At 45.1% G+C, this 26,687-nt stretch overlaps 1 protein-coding gene across 1 annotated transcript; it reads left to right on the top strand.

Moving 5' to 3' along the window:
* The first annotated feature begins 642 nt into the window (after window positions 1-642).
* Window positions 643-25,658, top strand: LOC147887728 (uncharacterized). The gene is made up of 6 exons (XM_087393091.1): window positions 643-881; window positions 1,144-1,287; window positions 1,368-1,576; window positions 1,692-2,145; window positions 24,531-24,751; window positions 25,198-25,658. Exons 1-5 carry the CDS (start codon window positions 643-645, stop codon window positions 24,667-24,669), a joined length of 1,185 nt encoding a protein of 394 aa, XP_087249217.1. The 3' UTR covers window positions 24,670-24,751; window positions 25,198-25,658.
* The last annotated feature ends 1,029 nt before the right edge of the window (window positions 25,659-26,687 follow it).

The raw sequence follows: 26,687 nt of genomic DNA on the forward strand, positions 1-26,687 counted from the left end.
TTTAGACGTTTCGGTGGTGTACATTTTGGTTGCTTCAAAGACCTTTGCTGAAGCATAATTCCTCAAGTACCAACAAAGTAAAGATTTCGTTCTATGCATTCTTTATTTTCATATTGATATCAGATTATAGTTAACATCGGCAACATACAGATTGAAATTGTCTTTCTTCTCCAGATTCCAAACAGCAATATCTAACAACTTCAAACACCTCTGTTGAAGCACAAAACATATGCAACCACAATCAGACAACAATGCAAAACACTCGATAACACATGTGTGATCCGATACGTTGTGGCAAACAAGAGTGTCACCAGCTCAGAAGAACTTACAACAACGACGGATGTAAGTTGCAATATTCTTACCAGTCTTAATAGACTCTTTCACAAGCAGGCACAATGTAAAAAGCTGCAAGAATTCGCTTTGTTTCCGTAATAGTTACATGTGTTACTGATAACCACACAAGGACACATGTACATACACTATGTTTTTCCGAAAAATGTAAAACTTTTTATTAAATATAGAACGGAGTGCCCCTCGATAGGACCGGGTGTGAAAAAACATATATATATATATATATAGAAGGAAGGCGTGACGAGTAGCTGTACTCTCTTGTTCAAAAAGCATGTTTTCTGTGAACGCTGCATGGAACGTGATAAGCAAATAGCATACACAGCTTCACAGGGAAAAGTGGAGCTGCATCCCCAGGAGGACGACCAACCGCAGGCTCCTGAGGCTGGCAGCTCCATCTTCCCTCTACGCCTTCACAATCACTCCGCTTCGTCTTCTTCTTGCGGTTTCAACCCTTCTGACTTCGACTCCGACGATGACGTCGTTGCCACCCTTTCGTTTTTCAAAACTAGCGTGCCTCAGATGTCCGGAAGGTTTGGTCCCTCTCTTGCAACTCTTTGGAGCCTCATCTCTATGTTTGGGTGCGTTTTTGTGGAGTCCGATTCAAGGAATTACTTCATATTTCCCTACTTGAGATGCCCATTTACGGATTCATGCGAGAGCAACTCTTTGGAGTCCTATGCCTGATCCCTATGTTTGGATGCTGGTCTTTGTGAAGTCCGATTTAAGGCCTCACTTCACATTGTTGTCCCTTTTCTTCTTGAGATGCGGATTCGTGATGTATCCAAACTGCAGGAAGAGAAACATGTCAGAAGCGACGTGGAACTCTCTTGGCAGCTTTGCCGGTATGGCGGAAGTCGTGAAGGTAAGAGGACAGCTGTTGCGAACCACTGGAATTGTTCGGCAAGGCAAGATTTTTCTTCACATCGAAGAAGTCGGGTGAGTCTTTCATCCTTCATCGATCTGCATTCATCTACCGTGCCCCGGTAAAGCAGTCATCTGACGATTTACTGTCACAGGTATCTGATGCAGCGGGAAGCATTGAGGGTATTCGATGGCACTTCCACCATGAACATATTAGACATGTATAAGCTTATCATGACTGGCGAATATGGATGTTCATGGGATGCCTACAAGGTGTATTTAGAGCTCAAGACCCTTGGATACATTGTGGGTAGACATAATGTCCCATGGTCCATCTCTTCCGTCACATTGAAAAGGTTTCAAGGTGAGTCTATGTTACGACACAAATTGTGCATACGAGAAATATGATGGAATTTCTTGCTGCTTTACGGAGCCACATGGGATATGTATAACTTCAGCAAAATGTGTGGACCTTGCAGTTAGAGAAATCTCGGAGCAGGAAAAAGATGTGGACGCTGAGGCAAAAGGAACAGTGGATTTTGGAAAAGATACACTCAGTGTTTGCATGTCCTCTTCACGGGATGCAGCTCTAGTCAGTTTAGACAAAAGTGAGAGTATGCTCAGCCTTTCTCAGGAATTTCGTAGGGTAGGCATCACAAGAGTCCACGAAGACTTTGGTTTAGTACTCCCCGATCATTGCAAAGGTTCAGACCTAGGATGGGAAACTATGGAGACTAATCCTCAACAGGATTCTTCAAAGGAGAGCACTTGCGATGGAGTACATCTCCATTCAAATGAGCTAACATGCAAATCGCAAGGTTATGCTGCTGGTCCATCAAGAGAGCTCAAGTTGATGTTTGATGTTTTTCCCCCCAATACCAAGTTTAGAAAGACTGATCCTGGTATTCCTGAATTCAGCGTGTGTATCCAAAGGTAAGCTTCACATTCTTGACTTTGGAGAGCAATAAGATATTTCTGAATACAATTATCTGATCTGTACGTAAAACTATGCTAAGGAGTTACTGCAACTAGGCCATAAAGGTTTCTTATTTATAGGGAGGCAGGCCGTAAACGTTTTGTACTTACAGTAATTCATGATTGAGGATTTTCGTAAGAGGTTTTTTTGTCAGGACTTCAGCAGAGAACTTCTGAGCAGAGGATATGACTGCTACATGGACATATCTGGAAGCCATGAGGCCAGCAGCATGGGCTGGGTAGGGGCAGTGTCTGGGCACCTATCCCGTCTGATGTGCTGCGTGAACACCTTCCCAGAGGGCTGAACTGATGCCAAAGGCTGAGGCTGGTCAGAGGGCCACTGGGGTTGAGTGTCAGGCTGTTCAGAGGGGGCGGAGGAGGAGCTGTAGGAGGCTGAGGTGCTGGAAGAACTGAATGAGGAAAGAGGGTCTGGAGGCCCCCTATTTATAGGGCTTTTGGGGCTGGTTGGCTGGTCCCTTGGCGCAGCCCTAGGCCCCCATAAATGGTAGCCCTAGGGAGGGGTACAGGGTAGCCTATAAAAGCAGCCCTTCCCCTGCCATTCTCTTCAATTGTTCCAGCCTTGAGGGGGCCCAGAAGGGCTCCTATCCTAGGCTGGACCTAAACCTATCCCTAAACCTAAAACGGAAACACTACCCTATGGTTGTCCTAAGGCTGATCTTTTGACTGATCTTTCGACTTGACCTAAGGCTGAGAGACTGACTTATGTAGCTTGTGCTTGATTGTCTCTGGACAAGTGCTCACAAAGGGGTCACAGCATACGACAAAAACTCCTATTAGGAACTATTACGCACTTGTCGATGTAGTCAGTGTGTCACTTTGCACCCAAGTGCAGGGGTGCATGTGACATTCCCTCCTTAGCTTGGCGGTAGGTTCATTGCGTCCAAGTAGTCCACCAATATCTAGGGAAACTCTTGGAGTGAAAGCTAGGAGTGATAGATCCTATAAGAGAGCTGAGAGATGACTGAAATAAAGAGCTGAGAATGAGCTGTGTCAAACTGTAAGATATAACTGAAAAGAGCTGCTGAAACAGACCCCAAACCTTACTCCGTTCGCTGTCCCAACTCTCCATCTGATGCATTGCGTGAACACCTTCCCAAAGGGCTGAACTGATGCTAAAGGCTGAGGTTGGTCAGAGGGCCACTGGGGTTGAGTGTCAGGCTGTTCAAAGGGGGCGGAGGAGTTGTAGGAGGCTGAAGTGTTGGGAGAACTGAATGAGGAAAGAGGGTCTGGAGGCCCCCTATTATAGGGCTTTTGGGGGTCCCTTGGTCCCATATAGGCGGCCCTAGGGAGGGGTGCAGGATAGCCTATAAAAGCAGCCCTTCCCTTGCCATTCTCTTCACTTGTTCCAACCGTGAGGGGGCCCAGAAGGGCTCCTATCCTAGGTTGGACCTAAACCTATCCCTAAACCTAAGATGGAAACACTACCCTACGGTTGTCCAGTGGGTATTAGTGAACAAGGACTGATCTTTCGACTTGACCTAAGGCTGAGAGACTGACTTACGTAGCTTGTGCACGACTGTATCTGGACAAGGGCTCACAAAGGGGTCACAGCATACGATAAAAACTCCTATTAGGGAACTATTACGCACTTGTCGATGTAACCAGTGTCACTTTGCACCCAAGTGCAGGGGTGCATGTGACACTCTCCCTCTGATTCTCTCTCGCATCCACAATATCACTTGTGTATTGAGTGCATCATCTAGCAGTTGCAGCTAGCATTGAGCAGGAGAGAGAGTGAGCATAGTCTATCTCCTGCTACAGTTTCTGAGCTACCTAGAGGCATTTTAGCTTGAGCCGAGTTCGGTTGGGGCTCATTCAAGCTCAGCAGAGCGTACATCTGGAGCATTGCTTGATGCTCAAGAGGGGGTTGCACCTCCACTCCCTTGGTTCAAACTGCTCATGATATCTAGAGGTTGCTTGGTGACGTCGGTCTCACTCGAGGTACCGCTTGCTGATGGTATATGTGCCGTGGGACTTCTAGATCAGTGTACTAGTCACTGTCAAACTATTTGTATATGGTATATGAGGTGGTTACGTGCAGCTCTACCAAAACATATATTGCATGTATATCTTGTTTATCTCGTAATCTTGAATATTCCGGTACATGTAAGAAAATGACAGAGTCTGCCGAATCTGTTGAGATTAGTTTGTGGTTGGATATGGTTTGCTATCCATGGCTCCGTAAACCATATATGCAACTCCAGTCTTATTGTGCACGTGACACATTATTGTAATGGTAGTATATGCCACTCTTACATGACAGTTCATTAGAGGGAGTATCCCTAAATCCGAGACAGGATAGCATACTGCGGTCACTACTATCGTTGAGAAGCAGGATGGCCTACTTGCTAGAACAAAAACAGGAGGTTGTAAACTGCGGTCATTGCCACATAATTCTAATGGCACTCGATGCCAAACTAGTTGGTTCACTTGCTATGATATTCCTAGAATAAGTGTGAATCAGATTTGGGGCTCCAGGAAGGTATAACAGAAAGCATGCAGCCAAAACGAACTGATCTAGAGGCTCTTGGCACAAAAACGAAATTCGTTTTTGAGCTTTTGGCAACCTTGGCAGTCCACAGACTAGCCTCAAGGCAATAGCCACGGAGCACTTTTCCAACCTATGACTTGCCTCTCCCTCTTCTTCTCTAGTCTAGAAAACTACCTCAAAGCCAATTTCGCCCTTTTTTTCTTGCTCCTCAAGCAAGCTTGCTAAACGTGGTCCCTTGTGCTATTTTTGGCAGTCGAATTTTTACCCCTCTCTAACCTTCAGTCCCTTGCCTTGGCCCATGGAATTAATTGCATTGACGTGTCCTTTACAATTTTAATTAATTTAAGGCCAGGTCAGTCACTGTAAATTCCTAAAAATTAGAAATTCACATCCCTGTGACAAAACCCCCTCTTGAAACACAGCAAACGTCCCCATCTGCACTGAAGTTCTTGTTTTGTTCCATTAGAACCTGATAGCAAAGTTTCAGACCAAGTGAAATCTTATAGCCTCGGTTAGTCAAGAACACAACGAGGCATCATTCCACAAACAGCAGACATAGAATGCTCAGATAGACAAGATGCTCCATATGGCCATCCCGTCAGATAGATGACTTATCCTCTCATCGACATCCCGTTGGACCCAGAGCATGAGGTACATCAAGAGCATACATAAGCACTCAATGCATGCAAACATACAATCAATGTGTACTTTTTTTTTTCATATGACCATCCGGCAAGCTCTCGATTTACTACCCACTTTGATCTGGGAGCACTTGGCATCCCTATATCAAACCTCTCTCATGAAGAGGGTTTCCGCTGAAGTCCAAATGAGATTGTTGGATCCCCAGAAATCTTCATCGATACGGGAGCACATCAACAAGTTACAGGAACTTCAGCAGGAGATTGTCCAGGCAGGGAAGCAGATATCTTCCGCGCACGTAGCCATGTCCCAGTTATCCTCTCAATATGGTGCCTTTTATTTGTCCTTGATAACCAGTGGAAGGATGAATGCGTTGATCCGGGAGGAACTTGTGCCGATGGTGCTTGACCAGGAGGAGAAATTTGTAGATCGTACTTGTGAGAGTCAGCCTGAGGCTTTGGCAGCTAGTTGATAGCTGAGGAACGGGAAGCACTCAAGGCATCACGTACATGTAACCGATGTGGCAAAAAAGGTCATTATTGGCAGCAGTGTCCTCAAAGGAACAAGGAGGGGATCAGCACCCAGCAGGAAAGTGTTACCACTGCTACAACATATACATAGTAAATCTAGGATTTCTTACAGTGGTATCAGAGCAAATTTCGCTCTTGCCTGTAGGAAATGCCCTCCACCTTCTAGCGCCTATCTGATACATCTCTTTCCACTAGAAGGATATCTGTGCACATCGTGCATGGAAGAGATGGAGAGAATGAGCGTAAAAATTTTTAGTGCCAACCCTACCTAAAGTCATCATTGGCCTCTCCATCTCCCACACATCACGAGTTGATGTGAATGGGCACGACAAAGATCGTGTCTTTTCATGTGCTTGGGCTGTCCCAAAACCAAGGGATGCACCTTTTCCACCATCGGACACACCTTTTGATGAAGAGTCTTGACTCCTCACCCAAGGGACACACCCCATCGTGGAAAAAAGGACACACCTCTTCATGTGGGGACACCCCTTTTAAAAACAGGGACACACCCCTTCATGAAAAGGTGCACCTATTCCAAGGGTCACACCCCTTCGAATAGGCACACCTTTTGGAACCAAGCACCTTATAGAAAGGGGACCTAGAGGGGTTAAAAAGGAAAACCCAGCCCCATACCTTAGGTCTAACCTTAGTGTAAACTACTCGGTGCTTTCTATCAATTCAAACAACGGATTTTGCAGAGGCATTTGAATGAGATGTTTGCGAGTTGCCAAACACATATACTTGAACTTAAGAGTTTGCAATTAAGCTGGAATTAAGACTTATACAGCTTAAACACAAAGTGACATCATTGGAGAATGCAATATGATTGAGGGGCCAAGACGGCCCCCCCCCCCCTATCCAGGCTCACTTTATTCTTGAAAATGGAGATACAAGACCAAGGTGCAATGCAACTTCCAAACTGATGAACTCAGTGAAAACCTAGGACCTAGATACAAGACTCAAGAGCATATGTATAAGGTAGACAACAAAAAGGAGGACTCCAAGCTCAGGTTTCAGCTCTTGGCTTGCCCAATCCACAAGGAAGAAGCCTGCAACAATCACCACTTACATCCAACATTAGAGACAAACACTAGTCTCTAGAAAGATAGTAGAAACAACATGAAATAGTGCTGTAAATGAGATAAACTTGACAATACAGGCTCCCTTCGTGACTTGACCCTTTTGTAGATGAAGTTCCTTGATGCCTCTGAAGCTACCTTGGGTGAGGAGAGTGTGGAAATGGGGCTGGAATGAGAACAGCTTAGAAAAACAGCCTGTAGGCTAGAGAGAGAAAGCTTTTATGGAGTGATAGCTGTAGAGAGAGAGTGCCAATGCTGATCCCAAGGGAGGAGATGTAAGAGAGGAGCTGCTGCTGTTCGAGAGGTGCACAGAAAGGCAGATTTCTGCAAGGGAAATGGGCTGGAACAGTAGAGAGAGAAATTCTGCAGTAGAGAGAGAAAGACTGCAGCAGGAGAGAGAAAGGGGCTGTGGCTGCTCCAGGCTAGGTGAAGGAGAGAGGATGCTGCTGCTGTTCCAGAAGAGCTGAGAGGGGGCAGATTTCTGGAGAGGAGGGGCTGGAACTGTAGAGAGAGAATGTGCTGTTGTAGAGAGAGAAAGTGCTGCTGAGGTGAGAGAATGGCCTGGGAGAAGCTGGCTGCACCCAAGGAGCTGGAGAGGTTCTGCTGCATCATCCAAAAGGAGGGAGAAGAAAAGTGACGAAATTTTCATGTGTGGAATGAAGGGGAGAGGCCTTCTTTTATAGGCTCAGCCCCCCCCCTAGGCCTAGAGTGGAAGGTGGACACTTGTCCCAGATTTTTGGTGGGCTGCAGTCCCAAAGAGGACAGCCCACAACCTGCCCCAAATCTGGTAGATTTGGGGCCAAACACTTGGCCTGCATGCCCTGCCACTTGCCATGCATGCTGCCACATGTGTGGGACAGGTGGACTGACCTGCCAGCTCAGATTCCATGTGTCAGTCTGCCACGTGTCAGCTGCCACGTCACTCCCAAAAACCCTAAAATTTCAAAGTTGTCAGAATTTAATTCTGATCGCACTCACGGGTTCCTAACAGCTTAGACTATCTATTGACGTACTCTAAGGTCATAATTGAGCCATACTGAGCTCATTTGTTTGTCGTCTTATCTTGTATCTCCATTACTCTTGGCATGCTGCCAGGCCCACACCCAAAGCTCAGGGAACATTCTCTTGAATGGTTCCTAGGTCGGTATGCAATCTGTGCATTTGATTGGTCCCATATTTGGGTACTCAGGTGGGGTGTGGTTTCTAGATGTCCCTCTCAAAGAGAGGCCATCACTCTTGTGGGTCACTAATGCCCATAACCCCAAGCAAGGGGGTCCACCCTCAAATGCTAGACCTAGTCCCCATTGTCCGTAACTGAACAGAAGGAAAACATTTCATTTCTTAATAAGCATACTATTGAAAAACAAAAAGAAATAGTACCAAGCAAGTGGATACATGTTGAAGCAGGATGACACTTAGACTACCCAAGGTTAAATAAACCCACCCTTTAATTTTTTGGGCAACCACCCAACCTAGGCAGCCACAAACGAAAAAGGGATGCACCATTTGATGCCTGTACAGATTTGTCACGCAGGCTCGCCTCCCTTGATCGTACGGAATCTGGTCACGCAGGATCTGCCCTCTTTCCTCGCCATAAGCAGCCCATCCGCCCTTGCTGGTTTGCTGCCCTGCCCCCTCGCCATATGCAGCCCCTGCCTCTCGCCGGTTTGCTGCCCTGCCCCCTCGCCAGTCTGCTGCCCTGGTTACCTGCCAGGCCCTGCCATTGCTGTCGCAATCCAGCCTGCAGCCTGTTTCGCCATTGACAGCCTTCCCTCCCCCCCCTTTGTTTCGCCAGTCTTTATTGCGATCCAGCATTGGACATCTGCAGCCTGTTTCGTCATAGACAGCCTGCCCCCCCCTTTGTTGCGCTACATTATCTGCCAGATCAGCAGCAGTTCAGCCCTCCTCTCGCGATGAAGACAACCTGTTAAAAGCGCCCTGTTCCTGTTTTCCAATCCGGACCAGCCAGGCCCCAATCTGCTCCTCGCAACCCACTGCAACATGGACCTCCGATTGCCAGGTGGATTCTTTCCATTCTACTTTTAAGGATTCTCTTGTCATTATCAAATTACAGCAAATGAAAGACGCTCCCTTAAAGCATGGAAACTCATGGTAATTCACCTGGCATTTCAAGGACACCTCAGGCATCATCTACCACACAATATCGTGTTCAGATTGCACAACCAGCCCATTTCGGAGCTTTGGCATCGTGGGTCTTCTGTGTCAAGTGTCCTCCTAGTGATTTGGACCACATCCTATACCTTCAGCGTGAGGCACCTCAGTTACATTACTTCCTCAGCACAGTCTACGTTGTGTTCCACGAGACACGAAGATACCCAGAACCGGATATTCCTCAAGAGTTTGCTGTCCATCTTTGGAGAGAATTTTACCCCTCACCTTCGGCATCTCCAGGGTACTCTCCACCTCCTTCAGCTCCCAAATATCTTCCTATACAGGTTGTACTTTTCCCAAGACAGTATTTACACTTTGAAGGCACTCCTTCTCCTGGATATCCTCCACTTCCGACAGCAGCTCCTTATCCCTTCTCAGATGCGTGGACTCTGCAACCTACTCCTATACTCTCACGAGCGGTAACACCCATTTCGGCATCACCAGTGTTACCTCAGATAGGACCTCCTTTACCAGATTTCCACGGGTGGTTCCATCTTGCCTCGCCTGTCCCCTCCAACATGAGCAGCCTCAGGGAGCAGCCCGAATCCTCTTTCATGAATGATACAAACTAGAGCGCAGGTTCGTGCTTTTCTCACAGGGACCTCAGATATGTCGCAACGCTCGCGTGCAGCCTCTCCAGAGATCAAAGACTCAAGTCCAAAAAAGATCCGTGAAGTCAACGTACAAGGCGAAACATTATTGCAACTTCAAATTTCCCAGCTTCAGGACAACATCTCCGACTTGGTCCAGAAAGTCCAACAACTCCAAGATTCTCGTAGTACCACACATACAGAGGATGACGTGATGCAACCAGACGACTATGCAGATTCATTCCCACCAGAGGTAGAAAACACTGAACTACGTGTCCTCTACGGTTTACTTCAAGCTTCGAAAACTAAAAGACTTGACATCAAAGTTTCGGAAGCTTACACTGGTCAACGCAGTCGCCGAACAGTTGACCAATGGCTCGCAAAAATGCACATGTATTTTGATACTGTTGACCTCACTGAAGGCAAAAAGATCGCCTTGGCAGTCTTCCTCCTCAAGGATACAGCTTTTCTATGGTGGCAAAGGCGCTTAAAGGATGGCAAAAGTGTGTTAACATGGGAACGTTTTGAACACGTGCTCCGTAAGCAGTTCATACCTGCCAATGCGGACTTCCAAGCACGATCAAAACTTCGACAGTTGGAGCAAACAGGTTCCCTGTCTTCCTATATCTCTCAGTTCACCACATTGGTGCTGGAGATTGATGGTTTAACTAAGGATGATCACCTTCATGCTTTCATCTCAGGCCTAAATCCCTCGTTACACATTGATTTCCTTAAAGCAAACATCACCACCACAGCTGGCGCTATTGCTTACGCAGAGCGCATTACAGATTTCCAAAACATAGGGAAGCAGAGTGCTAATCGCACACAGAACTCTACTATGGCCAAAGGTGCTCGTCCTCAAGATAACACCAGGTTTCGAAAAAACTCCGGTAATCAAGGTCAGCGACAGTCTCAAGATTCCCAGAAGTCTCAAAAATCGTATGCTGGATTCCAACAGAAGCACTCCTTCAAGGATCGCGCCTCTTCTTCTTCATAAAGTCATTACCGACATCCCCAACATAAAGGTGCGGCCACTGACAAGAAGAATAACTCCAGCACAAAAGGACTTTGTACCATCTGTACAGGCGACCATAGATGGTTCGATTGTCCCAAGCGACCAAAGCAAAATTCCAATATGGAACCTAGCACTTTCCAAACAGAAGATGCTACCCCAGCACAAGACAAGAAAGGCAAAGTTGTTCGAATGGCAAATACCATCCACCTGACCCTTGCCTCTTTTCGCATCCAACATTATACGGACAAGTTGAACTTCGACATCATGCCTCTTTCTCGGTACGATGTCATACTCGGACAACAGTGGCTCTACGACTATGATCCATCAATCAGTTTTCGTGGCCATACTATCCGGTTTGTCCACCAGGGAAAACTTATTGAGCTAACTGGTTCTAGGGACTCCCCTTCAACCCCAGTTGCCTTTGCCCTACAAGTAAAGAAGTGGGTTCGTAAACGTCAAGTAAAGACTTCACTTCTGTTGGTTACGGCAGTAGAGGAGACACCAACTAAGGATCCTCCTGAATACCTCAACCAACCTTTTTTTCAGCCCTACCTGGATATTTTTCCACAAGAATTGCCAAAGCAGTTACCACCTTGACGACCAGTGGATCACCCAATCGAACTTATTCTCGGCAGTAATCCACAGTCGAAACCTCCTTATCGGGTTTCTTACACTCAAAATGAAGAAATCCAAAGACAGGTCACCGAACTACTCGACAAAGGTCACATTCGGCCCAGTCGCAGCCCTTTTGGATCTCCTGTACTACTTGTGGAAAAAAAGAATAAGTCAATGCGCCTCTGCATCGACTACCGAGCCCTCAACAAGCTCACTATAAAAAACAAGTATCCATTGCCTCGCATCGATGACCTCATCGATCAACTTCTAGACGCAACACAATTCTCAAAGATTGATCCTCGTTCAGGTTATCATCAAATTCGCATACGAGAAGGCGATGAGTACAAGACAGCTTTTCGAACAAAGTATGGACACTATGAATGTTTGGTCATGCCTTTTGGATTAAACAATGTCCCGGCCACATTCATGACACTAATGAACGACATCTTCAGGCCTTTCCTCGATAAGTTCGTCATCGTTTACCTCGATGACATCCTCGTTTTCAGCAGATCCCTACATGAGCACAAACAACATCTTCCCCAAGTTTTTGAAGTTCTCCGCACAAATTCTCTCTCTATCAACATTGAGAAGAGTGAGTTCTTCAAGACCCAACTCGAATATTTGTGACATGTTATTTCCGCTCAAGGCATCTCTGTGGATCCCAAGAAGGTCGAGGGCCTATGAGGAATTTTGGGTTTCTTGGCCTCTCCTTGAGCCATGTGTCCTAATAAAAGCCTTGGATTCAATTTTGATTTGAAGGCCTACAACACTTGATGAAAAGCATGCTTTTGGATGAAGAGCTCTGCACAAGCGCTTTTGAAGGCCTCTAAATCTATATATTTTGCAAACTTCAACGCTTTGGATTGTCTAGCTAATGTTGGCTCTGCCACCCTCTCTCTCCAACATCGCTCTCAACGGCAAGAAACTCCTTATCATAAACCGGGTATCGGGTTTGGATATCAGAATGTTTATGGCTGTCAAAAGCAATAACTCTGCCTTCTTGCATCAAGACTGCTCCTGTAGCGATGTCGGAGGGTCAACAATAGCCATAACTGGTGTGGTAGTGAGTGCTTGCTTGAGTTGTTGGAAACTATACTCTGTTTCGAAAAGCCACTGAAAAACTGCTGTGCTTTTCAATAATTCGGACATAGGAGCTGTGATTTCGAAAAACTGATAGACCTTTGTATGGTTACATGCTTATCGCTCTTGGAAACATTATCTCATGGGAGCCGACTCGGTGGTCAAGACAGACCATCACTCTCTAAAGTATATCTTTACTTAGCCAGTCATGAATGCTCGACAAGCACAGTGGGTTGAGTTTCTGGCCAACTTTCACCTGACCATTGAGTACATTCCAGGACTACGCAATGTAGTTGCAGATGCTCTCAGCAGGTTAACTCTAGCATCAGCTATGGTAATCTCTATATTATCTGTGGATGTTCCGAATTCATTCAAAGGGAAGTATTTCAATGATAAAGACTTCGCCATAGCAGTACAAGTTCTTTCAAAAGATCAACCTTCGACTTCCGAACAGAAGATTTTCTCATCTTATTCTTATACAGACGACCTTCTGTATTATCAAGATCGCGTCTGTGTACCACATGACAAGGAGGTTCGACGTCTTTTGTTAAAAGAGCTGTTGGGGTAAAGGCACATTGCCACCCCTTTATTAAAGATATGACACCTATGACTGTCTTAAGACAGTCATAGGGTGAAAAACCTAATCCTAATAAAACTTAAGAGTTTGTGGTGTGGCTAATCACTTCACACCCACATCTTTTGAGTCTCCTCTCTCTCTCACTCTCCCCGGTAGTACTTCTCCCTCATTCCTTCCCTCACAACTGGTATCAAAGCCTACTCTTCCCTCTAAACTTCAGTCTACCCACTCCCTCTACCTCTATCTATCCCCTCGGGCCTCGTGCCCTCAGCATTGGGCAGGGCAGCGTAGGGCAGCAGCGCAGGCAGCAGTTGGGCATCGCGTGGGCGCAGGCAGCGCACGGGCAGCAGCTGGGCATCGAGCCGATTCGCGCACCGTACAGTTCGTGTACGGACGTACGGCCGTCCGTACTGCCGTACGGACACCGTACAGTCGACCGTACCGTACGTACGTCGCCGTACGGACTGTGTCAGGGAGCTGTATCAGGGAAGGTGCATTTCGATCTGGAGCTGCATCAGGGAAGAGCATTTCAGAAATTTTTTTTTCTCTCTGTTCTGGGATTTCGTACCTTGCACAAGTACACAGGTACAGCAGGTACAGTGCTGCCAGTACACAGGTACAACAAGTACAACACTTTTTCTTTGGGGAAAGAAGGCAAAGAGAGGGCATTCCCGGCTGTTCAGTCCTTCAAACTGTGTTTTTTTTTTTTGAGGTACAGCAAGTACACTCTTGTCCCTCGTGCTTGAGGTGACTAGTTACCACAGTGTGTGGTGGTTGCACAGTTATCTTGTTTCGGGAAGGTAATGCCTTGATTTTGCAGAGGAGTTCTATGCTTTTGCTGAGTGCAAATCTCAGCTTTTGGGTGACATTTTTAAAGGGCTTTTGCCTGGAAGCTTATGCAGTGTATGCCTTGAGGCAGTGTGGAGCCAGGGAGCCCACATTGGTCTTGTTTCCACAGTGTATTCAGTGACATTTCTGCAGGTCACATTTTGTGTACGACACTTTGGAAAATCTCAGTTGAGCCACGCTTGGCCAGGGCGCATCGAGTTTACTCGGTCCCTAACTGTCCATCGTTGACAGTGCTCAAAAGATTTTCTCTTCAGTGTTTGTACGTTGGGATCTGTGTTGTTATTGTGTACACAGGGCTGTTTATGCATTGCATTGTCAGGTGAAAGTGCCAGGAGAGCGCTGTATTTTGTATGCTACCTCAGTGTTGAGGTGTTTTTCACTTGGCACAGGTGTCAAATCAAGGGGCTTTTGCTCAGATTTTGCTTGAGAGCACTTGAGTTACTGTTTGAGACCTTCAGATGCCTTTTATCTCCTTGGCAGAAGGGTGATTGCTTGGGATTTGTCCCATTTTCTGTTGCAGGTTTGTGACAGGCTGAAGTGTCTGGAGCCTCTTTTTCAGTGAACAAAACAGTGTATGACAAGTGGTTTATGCATATAAAATCAGTGCAATACCTCATCTGAGGTGGGAGAAGTGATCAGGACAGCAGTGTTTTATGCTTCCTTTTATGCTTCATCAGATGATGATGCACTGTTAAAGCACCTGTGGAACAGCTGCAGCATTCTGAAATTACTGTTTTATGCCTATTTGAGCACGGTACAGTGTGTCAGAAGGTACAGTAACTGGAGGGAAATTTTCTGTTTTGCTGCAGATTCTTTTGACAGTAAAAACAGCACTATTGTGAGTGCTCCTGGCTCTTGATAGAGCAGGTTTTTTTTTTTTTTGAGAAATCAGAACTTTATTCAGTCATTTTTTTGACTTACAGGGAGTCAGGAACTTTCCTTATCTGATATGGCATCAGGGGGAAGTGAATCTTCAATTCTGAACATAAAAAAATTGGAAGGAGCACACAATTATGCATTATGGGCAGAACAGTGTTTGAATGTACTTCTGCTAAAGAAGATTTCTAAGCCCATAAGGGTGAAGGGTGTCAAGCCATCTGACATGGCAGATGATGAATGGGAGGAGCTTGATTTGTCCGCAAGGGCAGCTATCATGCTTACTATTTCTGATACTCTTGTGTTCAATGTTCAGGCTGAAAAGACCTCTTATGGCCTATGGCAGAGGCTAGCAGAGTTGTATGCCCAAAAGAGTTCAGCCAGTAAGGTTTATTGGTTGAAGAAGCTGGTTGATCTTCGCATGAAGGAAGGTACAACTATGACCTCACACTTGAGTGAGTTCAATGCCATCTTTACACGGCTGATTGCACAGGGGTTGAACCTTGATGAGGAGTTCAAGGCTACTTTCTTGTTGTGTACCCTCCCTGAGAGTTGGGACACATTCAAGACCACCCTGTCAAATTCAAATGTCATTCTTATGTATGCTGATGTGGAGAGCTCTCTCCTTATGGAGGAGATGAGCAGGAAGAACAATATGGGCAGCAAGTCTTCCAATGCTTTGCAGGTACAGGAAAGAGGCAGGACTCAGCAGAAGGGGAGATCTGCTAGTAAGTCCAAATCCCGCAGTCAGTCCCGTGGCAAAAAGGATATTGAATGCTTTTATTGTGGCAAGAAGGGACATGTGAAATCTAAGTGCTTCAAGTTTATACGGGCTCAGAAAGCCAAGAAGGCTGAGGCAAAAGATGCAGGCAGTGGAAGCAAAGGCAAAGGCAAGGGCAAGGCAGATGACTTGGATGCAGTGAATGTTGCAGCAGAGGACAGTGACAGTGACAGACATGATGTTTTATACTCTTCTGCTGTAATTGCACATACTTTGGTTATTGATGGCCATGACATGCACACCTGGCTCTTGGATTCAGGTGCTTCTTTTCATGTTACTCCTCATAGGGAGTGGTTTACTTCCTACACAGATACTCATGGAGTTGTACATCTTGGGAACAACTATGCATGTCAGATTGCAGGGATTGGCAGTATACAGATAGTATTCCCTGATGGACGCATATTTATGCTTGATGGTGTTCGCCATGTGCCGCAAATCAAGAAATATCTGATTAGCACTGGCTTGTTGGATGACAGTGGTTACCACACCACATTTGGGGATTTCAAATGGGTGATTACTGATGGCCAAGTTGTAGTGGCTGAGGGTTTTAAGAGTGATACCTTGTACCCTCTTTATGTTTCCAGTGTAGGTAATCATGTTGTTGCCATAACCGAGCTGCCAAAGGTTTCATTGTGGCATAGCCGGTTGGGACACATGTCCGTTAAAGGAATGCAAGAACTGTCACGTTTGGGTTATCTGCCGTCTCTTTCATTTTCAGATTTGCCTACTTGTGATCATTGCATATTTGGCAAGCATTCTATGACTCCTCATAAGAGGAGAACTCCCCAAAATAGAGCACCGCTTGATCTAGTGCACACTGATTTGTGTGAGATGCCACAGTTATCACTAGGGGGTGCAAAGTATTTCATTACTTTTATTGATGATGCCACACGCAAAGTGTGGGTCTATTTCTTGAAGCATAAAAGCGATGCCTTAGATGCTTTCAAGAAGTTTGTCGCTCAAGTTGAGAATCGGATAAGTCGCAGGCTGAAATGCCTCAGATCCGATAATGGGGGTGAGTATGTGTCACATGCTTTTGTGCAGTTTTGCGAAGCTAAGGGCATCAAACAGGAACTCACAGCCCCTCATAATGCATCTCAAAATGGTGTAAGTGAGCGGATGAATCGAACTATTCAGGAGAAGGTTCGATGTATGTTGTCTTATGCTGCATTGCCCCATGGCTTTTGGGCAGAAGCCGTACAAACAACAGTTCACATAATCAACAGGTCGCCTAACAAGGCTTTGGAGTTGAAAGTGCCAGAAGAGGTGTGGTCTGGCAAGCCACCCTCATATAAGCACTTGCGTGTGTTTGGCTGCGAGTGCTTTGCTCATATACGCAAAGAACTGCGCACCAAACTGGAGCCAAAGTCTTCTAGATGCATCTTTATGGGTTATGGTGACGAAGGTGAAATGGGGTACAGGTTATGGGATCCCGTTAAACGGAAGATTATACGCAGCAATGATGTCATCTTTAAAGAGGATAGTGTACACAAAGAACCCGTGCAACCTGTGGAATATAGGAGGGTTGTTTATGATGATGTCGGACAGCAAAGAATGCCCATTAATATGCAGCAGCAGGCTGCTGCAGATAACCCTGTTCAAGAGGGTATACAGGCTGAAAATCAGCCAGATAATTTTGCCAATGATGCACCACTGGATATGCCAGCAAATGGAGCTGTAGAACAGCCAGATATGGTGGTACAGCCACCCGTCATGCATGACGAACAGGCTGGACAGCAGCCTAATCCGGAACATTTTGTTAGGAGGAGCACCCGTGTACAACGGCCTCCTGACAGGTTTGTCCCAGGAGCCAATAATGTGGCTGATTTTATTATGCTGACAGATTGTGGTGAGCCTTCCAGCTTCAAGGAAGCTATGGGAAGAACATAGAAAAGGAAGTGGGAGAAAGCCATGCAGTCAGAAATGGACTCCCTACTTCAAAATGATACATGGGACTTGGTGCAGCTACCTGCAGGCAGAAAGGTTTTGCCATGCAAGTGGGTTTACAAAGTCAAAGTGGATTCAAATGCTTTACCGAGGTATAAGGCCAGATTGGTTGCCAAGGGATTTAAGCAGGAGAAGGGCATTGACTTTGATGAGATCTTTTCCCCTGTAGTCAAGATGACTACTTTGAGAGCAGTGTTAGCTCTTGTTGCTCATGAGGACATGGATTTATGTCAGATGGATGTGAAGACTGCTTTTCTTCACGGAGATCTCCATGATGAGATCTATATGAGTCAGCCAGAGGGATATGCTTTTAAAGGGAAAGAGCAGCTTGTGTGTAAGCTCAAGAGGAGCTTGTATGGATTCAAGCAGGCGCCAAGAGAATGGTACAAGAAGTTTGATGCCTTCATGCAGTCCCAAGGGTATCATAGGTGTGAGACCGATCATTGCTTGTACACCAAACGGGCAAAGGATGGCAGTTTGATGCTACTCATTCTATATGTGGATGACATGCTGATTGCCAGTAAATCTCAGCAGGAGATTAGTACTTTGAAGAAACAACTGCATAAGTCTTTTGACATGAAAGACTTGGGTAATGCAAATCATATTCTTGGCATGCGGATTACTCGTGACAGGTCCAAGGGACTTTTGTTTCTGTCACAGAAGGAGTACATTGACAAAGTACCGCAGAGGTTTAAAATGGAGGGGGGGAAGTCTATTAAGTACCCCGTTGCCTCCACATTTAAAACTCAGCAGTAAGGACAGCCTCAGATCAGATGATGATAAGGCTGAAATGGCCAAGGTTCCGTATGCATCTGCAGTTGGTTCTTTGATGTATGCCATGGTTGCCACTCGTTCGGATATTGCTTTTGCGGTGGGAGTCATCAGCAGGTATATGGCAAATCCAGGCAAGCGGCACTGGGAAGCAGTGAAAGGTGTCTTGAGGTATCTCAAGGGTACCAAAGACTTGTGCATATGCTATGGTAGGCAGGATGCATTGGTGCATGGTTTTACAGATTCAGACTATGCAGGGAATGCAGATAACCGGAAGTCTACTACCGGTTATATTTTCACATTTGCAGGAGGTGCTATATCATGGGTGTCTCGGTTGCAGAAATGCGTTGCACTGTCAACCACTGAAGCTGAATATGTTGCAGCCACTGAGGCTTGCAAGGAAGCAATATGGCTTACTCGGCTGGTGGGAGATTTGGGCATTACAGGACATATGCCAATTTTGCATTGTGATAGTCAGAGTGCTATCATGTTGGCAAAGAATCCGGTCTTTCATCAAAAGACCAAGCACATAGATGTGAAATACCATTTCATCAGGGAGGTACTGGAAGACAAGCGACTTGAGCTTGTGAAGGTGCATACTGATGATAATCCTGCAGATTTGCTCACTAAGAGCTTGCCTACAGAGCGGTTTGCACATTGCCGCCACATCATGGGATTAGGATGAGACCATTCTTATTTTATGGTCTTGTATACAGTAACTGTATATTGCTGTAATTTTTATTCTTTTCTCCCCTTTAGGCACATTGGCCTTTAGGTGGGAGGTTGTTGGGGTAAAGGCACATTGCCACCCCTTTATTAAAGATATGACACCTATGACTGTCTTAAGACAGTCATAGGGTGAAAAACCTAATCCTAATAAAACTTAAGAGTTTGTGGTGTGGCTCATCACTTCACACCCACATCTTTTGAGTCTCCTCTCTCTCTCACTCTCCCCGGTAGTACTTCTCCCTCATTCCTTCCGTCACAAGAGCATCATGTAGTTCCTTATGCTGCCCATCCAGGCATCAACAAGACTTATAGGTTACTCAGGGCAACATACTAGTGGCCTCAGATGAAAAGCGACGTCATTAAAATGGTTACATCTTGCTTATCTTGTCAACAAATGAAAGCAAGCCGACGACTTCCAGGAGGACTTCTTCAGCCTCTTTCAGTTCCAACTGAAAGGTGGGAAAGTATTTCCATGGATTTCATTACAACACTATCACGATCCTCCCGAGGTAATACTCAGATTATGGTAATTGTTGATCAATTGTCCAAAATGGCACACTTTGTTGCTTGCAAAAGCAGTGCACAGGCTTCGGACATAGCCAAACTCTTCATACAACACATCTTCCGACACTATGGATTGCCCAAGAATATCATATCCGACAGAGATCCTAAGTTTACCAGTCACTTTTGGATCACTGTTCGAATCTTTGGGTACAACTCTACTGTTCAGTTCAGCTTACCACCCAGAGTTAGATGGCCAGATTGAAAGAGTCAACCAAGTTTTGGAAGAAATGCTTCGACATTATATTCAGTCACGCCTAGTAGCTTGGGAAGAGTATCTATCACTCCTTGAGTTTGCTTATAATAACTCTTTCCATAGTGCCATCAGCATGACCATATTTCAAGCAGCGTATGGACACACTCCGATTGTACCAACTAATTTTATACTTCAACATCGAGTGGCCCTAGCTGATCAACTGGTTCAAGAAATGCAAGACATTCTACTCCAAGTCAGGGATCATATGCGAAAAGCGCAAGAGCGGTATCAACGGTCTGCCAACAAACATAGACATCACCTGGAATTTAACACTGGTGACATGGTGCTATTATTTGTAGCGCCACATCGCTATAAGACGGTTAAGTCTGTGTTTCCTAAGTTGCGACCAAGATACTATGGGCCTTTCCGGATTGTCAAGAAAAATTCACCTTTAAGTTACAAATTGGAATTACTACCATCGTGGGGTAAAATCCATCCGACATTTCATTTTCTTGGCTAAAGACATACATTCCAGGCAATGAAGCAGTTCCTCCTGCAGGTGATTATGTTCCAGAAATCGAAGACGATTATGTTCTCCTTATTCCTGAGCGTATTCTGGACTGTCGACAGCGAGAGACTCGACATCGACTTATCACAGAATTCCTTGTTCTTTGGCGAGATCTGGACGACTCCGACGCTACTTGGCAATCTGATGAAGACTTACAACAGTACCCTGATATTTTACAGCAGTATTTTCAGAATTTACCGTGATATTTTCTACGTCAGTTCATTATCTCCACTAGGGTCTTATTTTGAGTGGGAGGGGATGTCACGATCTATGACGTATTCCTTTCTCTATATCTAGACTTATGGATGGTTTGATGAATGGACACTTGTGGAAGGGTATGCCCTTTCGACGAGACACTTCCTATGAGGCAAAACCCTTCACAAGAGACATTCTATTGAAGAGACATTCCTATTGTAATGTACCCTCTCATCAAGGGTCACACCCTTCACAAGGGGTACACACCTCTTTATGCACATACACTTTGGAGTACACACCTTTTCACGTGTGTCTCTTCACTCTCTATATAAGAGAGGCCCAATTGTATGGATGACACTACAGATACCCTACAGACATTCAAGCAATACAATTATTCCTTGTTCTTTGCTATTTCAGTCTCCTTTCTGTTCCTTAGCACATTTCTAAATATAGTAAATCTAGGATTTCTTACATTATTTGCAGGCTTTGTTGACCCTGCCTGACCACATGGCTTCCAGCCATTGGCCCAAGCAGTTCCACCCTTGATCGTCCGCCCCAAACCTGCCCATAGGGTCTCAAAACCTTGCCGCCCCTGTTCCGTCTCTGTTCAGCCCTGTTCTAGGTTCCAACCAGTCTGTACTGAGGTACTGTTCTGTACCCTGGCTGTTGTCATCCCGTTTGTCCATGCAGTTGTTTCTTGCTGGTTTCCCTGCACATGCCTGTCCTTTCCATACATAGACAGCCCTATGGCACTCTTGCACCACTTCTGCCCATCATGGTGGCCCCTATGAATCTATGGTCCACCCCCCCGATGCACTTCTTGTTGGAAAGGCCACTTCCCCATCCGGAGGGAGACCTAGGGCAGGATGTGCCCAAAGAGAGATTACTTGGATGTGTGGATCTGGGACAGATCTGGAGCATTCATGGTTGGCGGGGTGTCCCAGGTAAAAGGCGTGATGACATCAGCAATGTACGGAACAGTACGGCGCTGCATACGTGGCTGGAGAGAGCCTGGCAGAGGGCTAAACCAGCAGGGAGAACAGGCGCTGACATGGCAGGGGATGGGGCAGCACATGGCAGCCCATATGGAGGGCTGGTTGGGCTGGGCAAAGCCAGCCAACCAGGCCCTATCTAGGGCTGGCCAAGGGCTCAGCCCCTGCATAGAATCGTGGGCCAGCAAGCCCTGAAAAGAGAGCCCAGGAGGGCGATTTTGTGGAGCCAGTAAAGGGCCCTATTGGGGCCTGGTTGGGCTGAGCCAACCAGGTCGGTTGGGCCAGCCAACCTGGTCTGTCCAGTCGGCCCAGATTGGGACAGACTGGTCGGGTTTCTCAGCAGGCCTTAGGGCCTATATAAGGAGAGGCTCTTCGCCTCATTCATCATCCAGCAGCCAGCAGTTCCAGGGCAGAAAGGAGCAGCAGGAAGCCTACTCTCTGGGCCTATCTACAGGAGGTGAGAGAGTGCAACAGGTGCTGCAGACTTAGCTCTAGGGAGAGGCTGGACCTTGGCTGTCTTCTAGGGCAGCAAGGTGCTGAGATTATCATACCGTCTGGAGCAGCCATTCACAAGCAGGTTGGAGTAGTGGAACAGGGACCTGTGTGCTGCAGACAAAGGTTGGCAGGGGCTGCCCACCTAGGCTGATTCACAAGCAGTAAGGTGGAGAAGAACACACTGGACGGAAAGTCTACAGACACTCAAGGTGGAGCACGCGGGCTGGAGTCTAGAGATAGCCAGCAGATAGGAGAAGGACCCGGTGGTAAGATTAGAGGACCACACCATTGGTGGGACTCTGGATCTATCTCTTTTGTATTGTGCCCCTAGCTTTGGACGGAAATATATTATTTTGGTGGTTTCTCTATCTGGCTGGTTCATTGTCTATTGATGAGTCTGCAGATCTATGTGATGCACATTAAGTAAAGAAGTTTGTGATTCCACATCCCACACGCACACTGTGTGAGCTCCTGGGCATTACTATAAATCTTCCACTGTGTGTACCCTCTATTGGGTAATTTCTAACACTTCTCATATGGGCGCTCACAAGTGGGGAAGTGACCACCTATTCCAACAATGCAGCACACTGGAACAAATCGCACGTGAAGAAATTCTTTGTTGGGTGGCTGGAAATCTTGTACAGCAATGGAGCATTGAGCAATTGGACTATAATACAATCGCAATAAAGAGAGTGTGGGAGAGGGAGGGAGAAAGAGAAAACACAGCACTAGGGCCTAGAAATAAGGGCTGCACCCCCTTGAAGGACTTTATTGCAATAGAATAACTATGTACAATTGGCTCGTAGAGGGAGCATGAGGCTGAGTACAATTCTCAGTACAACTAGGACCTTAATTTATAGAAACTAGAAAGCATGTGCTTTCCAAAAGCTGGACCTGCTTTTCTTGCCTAGAATAGGCGATTTTCTTAGAGAGTCAAGCTTTCTCCAAAATCTCGGGTTTTCTTGAAAAGCAAGTGCTTTCACCCTTAGAGTGGGGCGCCTTTAATGTTTTTAGCTCAAGTGGGCCCTTCTTTGATTGGGGCACCACTTGTCTTGTGCTTTTTCCCTTAAGAAGTGGGGGAATTCAGCACTCTTGAAAGTCTTACACCTTGTACAAACAATATCCAACACTTTAACCCATTAAAGGTTAACCAAATGCATGCATTCTAGTTCTTGGACTAATCTTAGTCCCTTGTGGGCGTCCCCACAGTTAATGGAAAGCAAAGTAAATAAAACTTATTGTAGTTAACCAAAGTCAACTTTCTTTGACCAAAGTCAATCTTATAAAGATTCCTCTTTATTTCTTGGGAGAAGCACCAATTCGTGATAGGATGTGTTCTTGGGAAAATTTTGGGGTTCTCTTTCACTTTGGAGAATGTTGTCTATCAATCTCTAGTTGTAAAAGATTCTACCTGATCAAAGGTTTGGGTATGGCTTGGAAAACTGTAACCTTTTTAGATATTGAGGCTTATTGGAAAGCGGCATGCTATCCCACAGTGAAGCGTAGAACATCAAACAATATCATTTTATGGGCATCCAACAAGCTGAGCAAATCGTCCTAGTGCGCCTTGTGTGTGGACTTGTGCTAGTCAAGGTTTGGCACGATTGAGATGGAGTCCCCCAATCCCAACACGTTTGGCAAAAATGCTGGAAGACTATAGAGAGCATGAGGGCATGAAGCTGTCCAAAGTGAGACCAATTGTCACGTCCCAAAGCTTGTACATAACTTGGATGTCATTATAGCATAGAATGGAATGGGTATGGTTTTGGACTTAGAACCTTGAAGGTTAAGTACATTGGAGACGTGTGCTAGGTCTAGGGGTTAATTGTAAGGCAAGCGATGAGGCTTTGTAACCGACCATGTTCTCACAACTAAGGGCATCAATTATTGTCGGGGTCCTAGAATCGTAGTGGAGTCTGTTGTGATAGCTGACAATCATGGATGCATGAGAGGCCATGGCCTACATTTTGCATCTAGGATTAGTTCCCAGAGGTCACACTATCGCTTACATTTGTGCATCTAGGATTAGATGGGAAACTTAGACGTTCAGGTAAGGGTGACTTGACTTGTCTTATGACCTGATGCCTTTGCCTATGTTTGCTATTATTAGGTGTCTTATTTGAGGTGATCTAACAAAGGTGTCAGAGCCATCAGAGAATGTCACATGAATATTTATCTCAAAGTTGTGTCTAGAATTTTGCCATGTCTAATAACCATTTTTGGTCAAGCAATCTAAATTGAAGGAATCGGTCTGAGCTTAGGTTCACAAGTATTGGGGCCATGGAAATATGTTACGTCTTGGAGGGGCTTATGTGCGAAGCAGCCCAGGATTCCACATGTGGACCATGGCCCTTGAGTGGGTTTGATTTCCTAAACCACTGTTCTGATGGTGATTGATGTTCTTGCTATAGGATGGAGGGTTCACATTCCCCCCCCATCACCAAAAACTTTATTTTTGCTTTGAAAAAGTGGCTGATCAAATAATTGCATGTTTATAGGAACCTTCAAGTTTATATTTGGCTGCAGTGTTTAATAGCTAATCTCTTACTTCCAAATTATGTTCCTTCCTTGCAGTGATCACCCACCTGAACGTGTTGCTCTACAAGCGTTAGAGGCTCAGAATGAAGGGATATCAGTGAAAATTGCTGCGGTCGATTGTGGACGGGTGAACTTCTTTGAATTTAATACTGTGAAACTAGCATGTATGCCGTGATCCATGGAGGCATGAGCATGCTTTAGGAGTGCTTACAGACATGACATCAGGCCCTTCGCAATTGGGAGGATGCTAGTGAAAGGTAGGCTTCAATGGGCTATGGAAAAAACATCTATACGAGGTCATGTCCTCAGCAGTCTTGTGCATTTTAATGAGGTCTTGCTTCTCTCATAGTGTATATTTGCATGGTGGCTATACTTAACTCTCTTTTTTTGCATGCTGGCTTTGCACTTGTTGGGGCTAAATAATTTTGTCTTGTCCTCACTTTTGTTTACATGATGTCTTGTAGTGGCTTGTGGATGTACTGAAAGCAGTAAAGTTTAGCTGTTGGACTGTTCTTAAAGATCGTCTTGCAGTGTGTTGTAATATCAAATAAGTGAACGTTTTTGGATCTCCTAAAACGATTTAGAATGTTAATTTTGTATTGAATGGTTTCTTGAAATCATACAGCTTTGGCCTAGTTTCTAGTCTTTCATTTTTGCTTCATTGTGATAAAAAGGTTCTGATATACAACCCAAATGTTCCCAGGTTGCAGTTGCTCAATTCTTTACTTTCTGCAAGTATCTCCTTGGCTTGAGTGCAAACATGCATTTTGTCTATATCATATAGAAGCTTCAAGTGTTGGGACCATGTTTTCAGCTGGGGCCTGATAGATCTCAGATTCAGATATTGCCATTATTGTGCTGCAAGATTGTTAGGGATATTGTCCATCTCTTTGAGCTCGGCTTCATGCGGGAACCCTTTGGGGCCTTAAATTTTGTTTGTTTCCCGGATGCAAAAGGGACAAAAAACATCAGCTGACAGTTTTAAGCGTTATGTCTTAAACGTGCTTCTTTAGTACTTCCAGTATGGTGCACATAGAATGGGTAACCAAGTCTTATTTATCCTGGTTCAAACCAACAGTACTATGACCTATTATATGGAATGGTGGTTGTAGATGGTAAATGTAATTATACCTGCAGACATGCTATAAAGTAATGGATAAAATGTGACAAGCCATATTGCCTTTTATGGCTAGGTGAGTATGATTTCAAAGAGGGAGCATGATATGCCTTGTCCCCCAAATCTTTCCCTCCCTCACCTCGCACGCCCCCGTAGTTTTGTCTCCAACAACCCACACCCCCTTCATGTCTTTCCTTTACTCCACCTCCCCCCCTTAGATTAATTCTCCCCTCATCCCCCTTCTTTTCACCCTTCCAACTAATTAATTAATAGAATAAACATATTTTATTTAAAGGGTGACTTACTGTTGAAACTCGAAAGTTATGATAGGAAACTAATCAACTCGGTAGATGCATTATAAGTAAAAAAAAGTGGGGGACGGATATTTTATGTAAACCATAATTTAGAGGAACATATATGTCCATGCTATCTCCATGCAATATTGCTTGATGTTCATTTAAATTAAAACACACATTTTGTTTTTCACTCAAAGGTGTTGGTTGAAAGTGCTAGTATAATGCCAAAAGGCAATGACTTGTTGGCATCTCAAATAGAGCATCACACAATTGCTATTAATGTTTCATTGCATTATATAGTCAAGGTTGGAATGTTTGATTTGCATTGATAATTTATCTACTCAATATTCTTTTTGGAAGCATAAGATGGGCTATAATTCACATTATCTTGGAAGCACAAGATGAGCTTGTTAGAATCCGCATACATAATCACATTTCAAATAACTTTTAAAAATTGCATACATGTCTTATACTTATTCACACTATCCAAAGGACAACTCAAAGGATCGGTGTCCAATTTATGTCCAACCATAAGTTGGACTAGAATAGAAATGTTGGAAAGGTAAAGAGTTGCGAAAACAAGCTCAAAATCATGTAGAAGAAGTTCGCCACCCATATAAGTAGGTGTCTTTTCACATCAATTTAAGAAATATCTAATGCATACAAGAATGAATTATAGAGGTGAGTTTATAAGATAACCAAATTCAAATGGTCATGAAAAATAATATGGAGAATGATACTCATGCTAGTTTGATAACATTATAATTATGTAAGATCAGT

This window comes from Dipteris shenzhenensis, chromosome 22 (assembly GCF_047967505.1).
Source record: "Dipteris shenzhenensis isolate YYH24624 ecotype China chromosome 22, Dip_SZ_1.0, whole genome shotgun sequence".
NCBI classification, from domain to species: Eukaryota; Viridiplantae; Streptophyta; class Polypodiopsida; order Gleicheniales; family Dipteridaceae; genus Dipteris; species Dipteris shenzhenensis.

What these genes read in the sequence shown, in the direction of transcription:
- LOC147887728 (XM_087393091.1), top strand. Translation starts at nt 643, where the DNA reads ATGGAACGTGATAAGCAAATAGCATACACAGCTTCACAGGGAAAAGTG. An exon ending in GTGCCTCAGATGTCCGGAAG is followed by an intron (nt 882 to 1,143) that starts GTTTGGTCCCTC and finishes TCCAAACTGCAG; the next exon opens with GAAGAGAAACATGTCAGAAG. An exon ending in TTCAGCGTGTGTATCCAAAG is followed by an intron (nt 2,146 to 24,530) that starts GTAAGCTTCACA and finishes CCTTCCTTGCAG; the next exon opens with TGATCACCCACCTGAACGTG.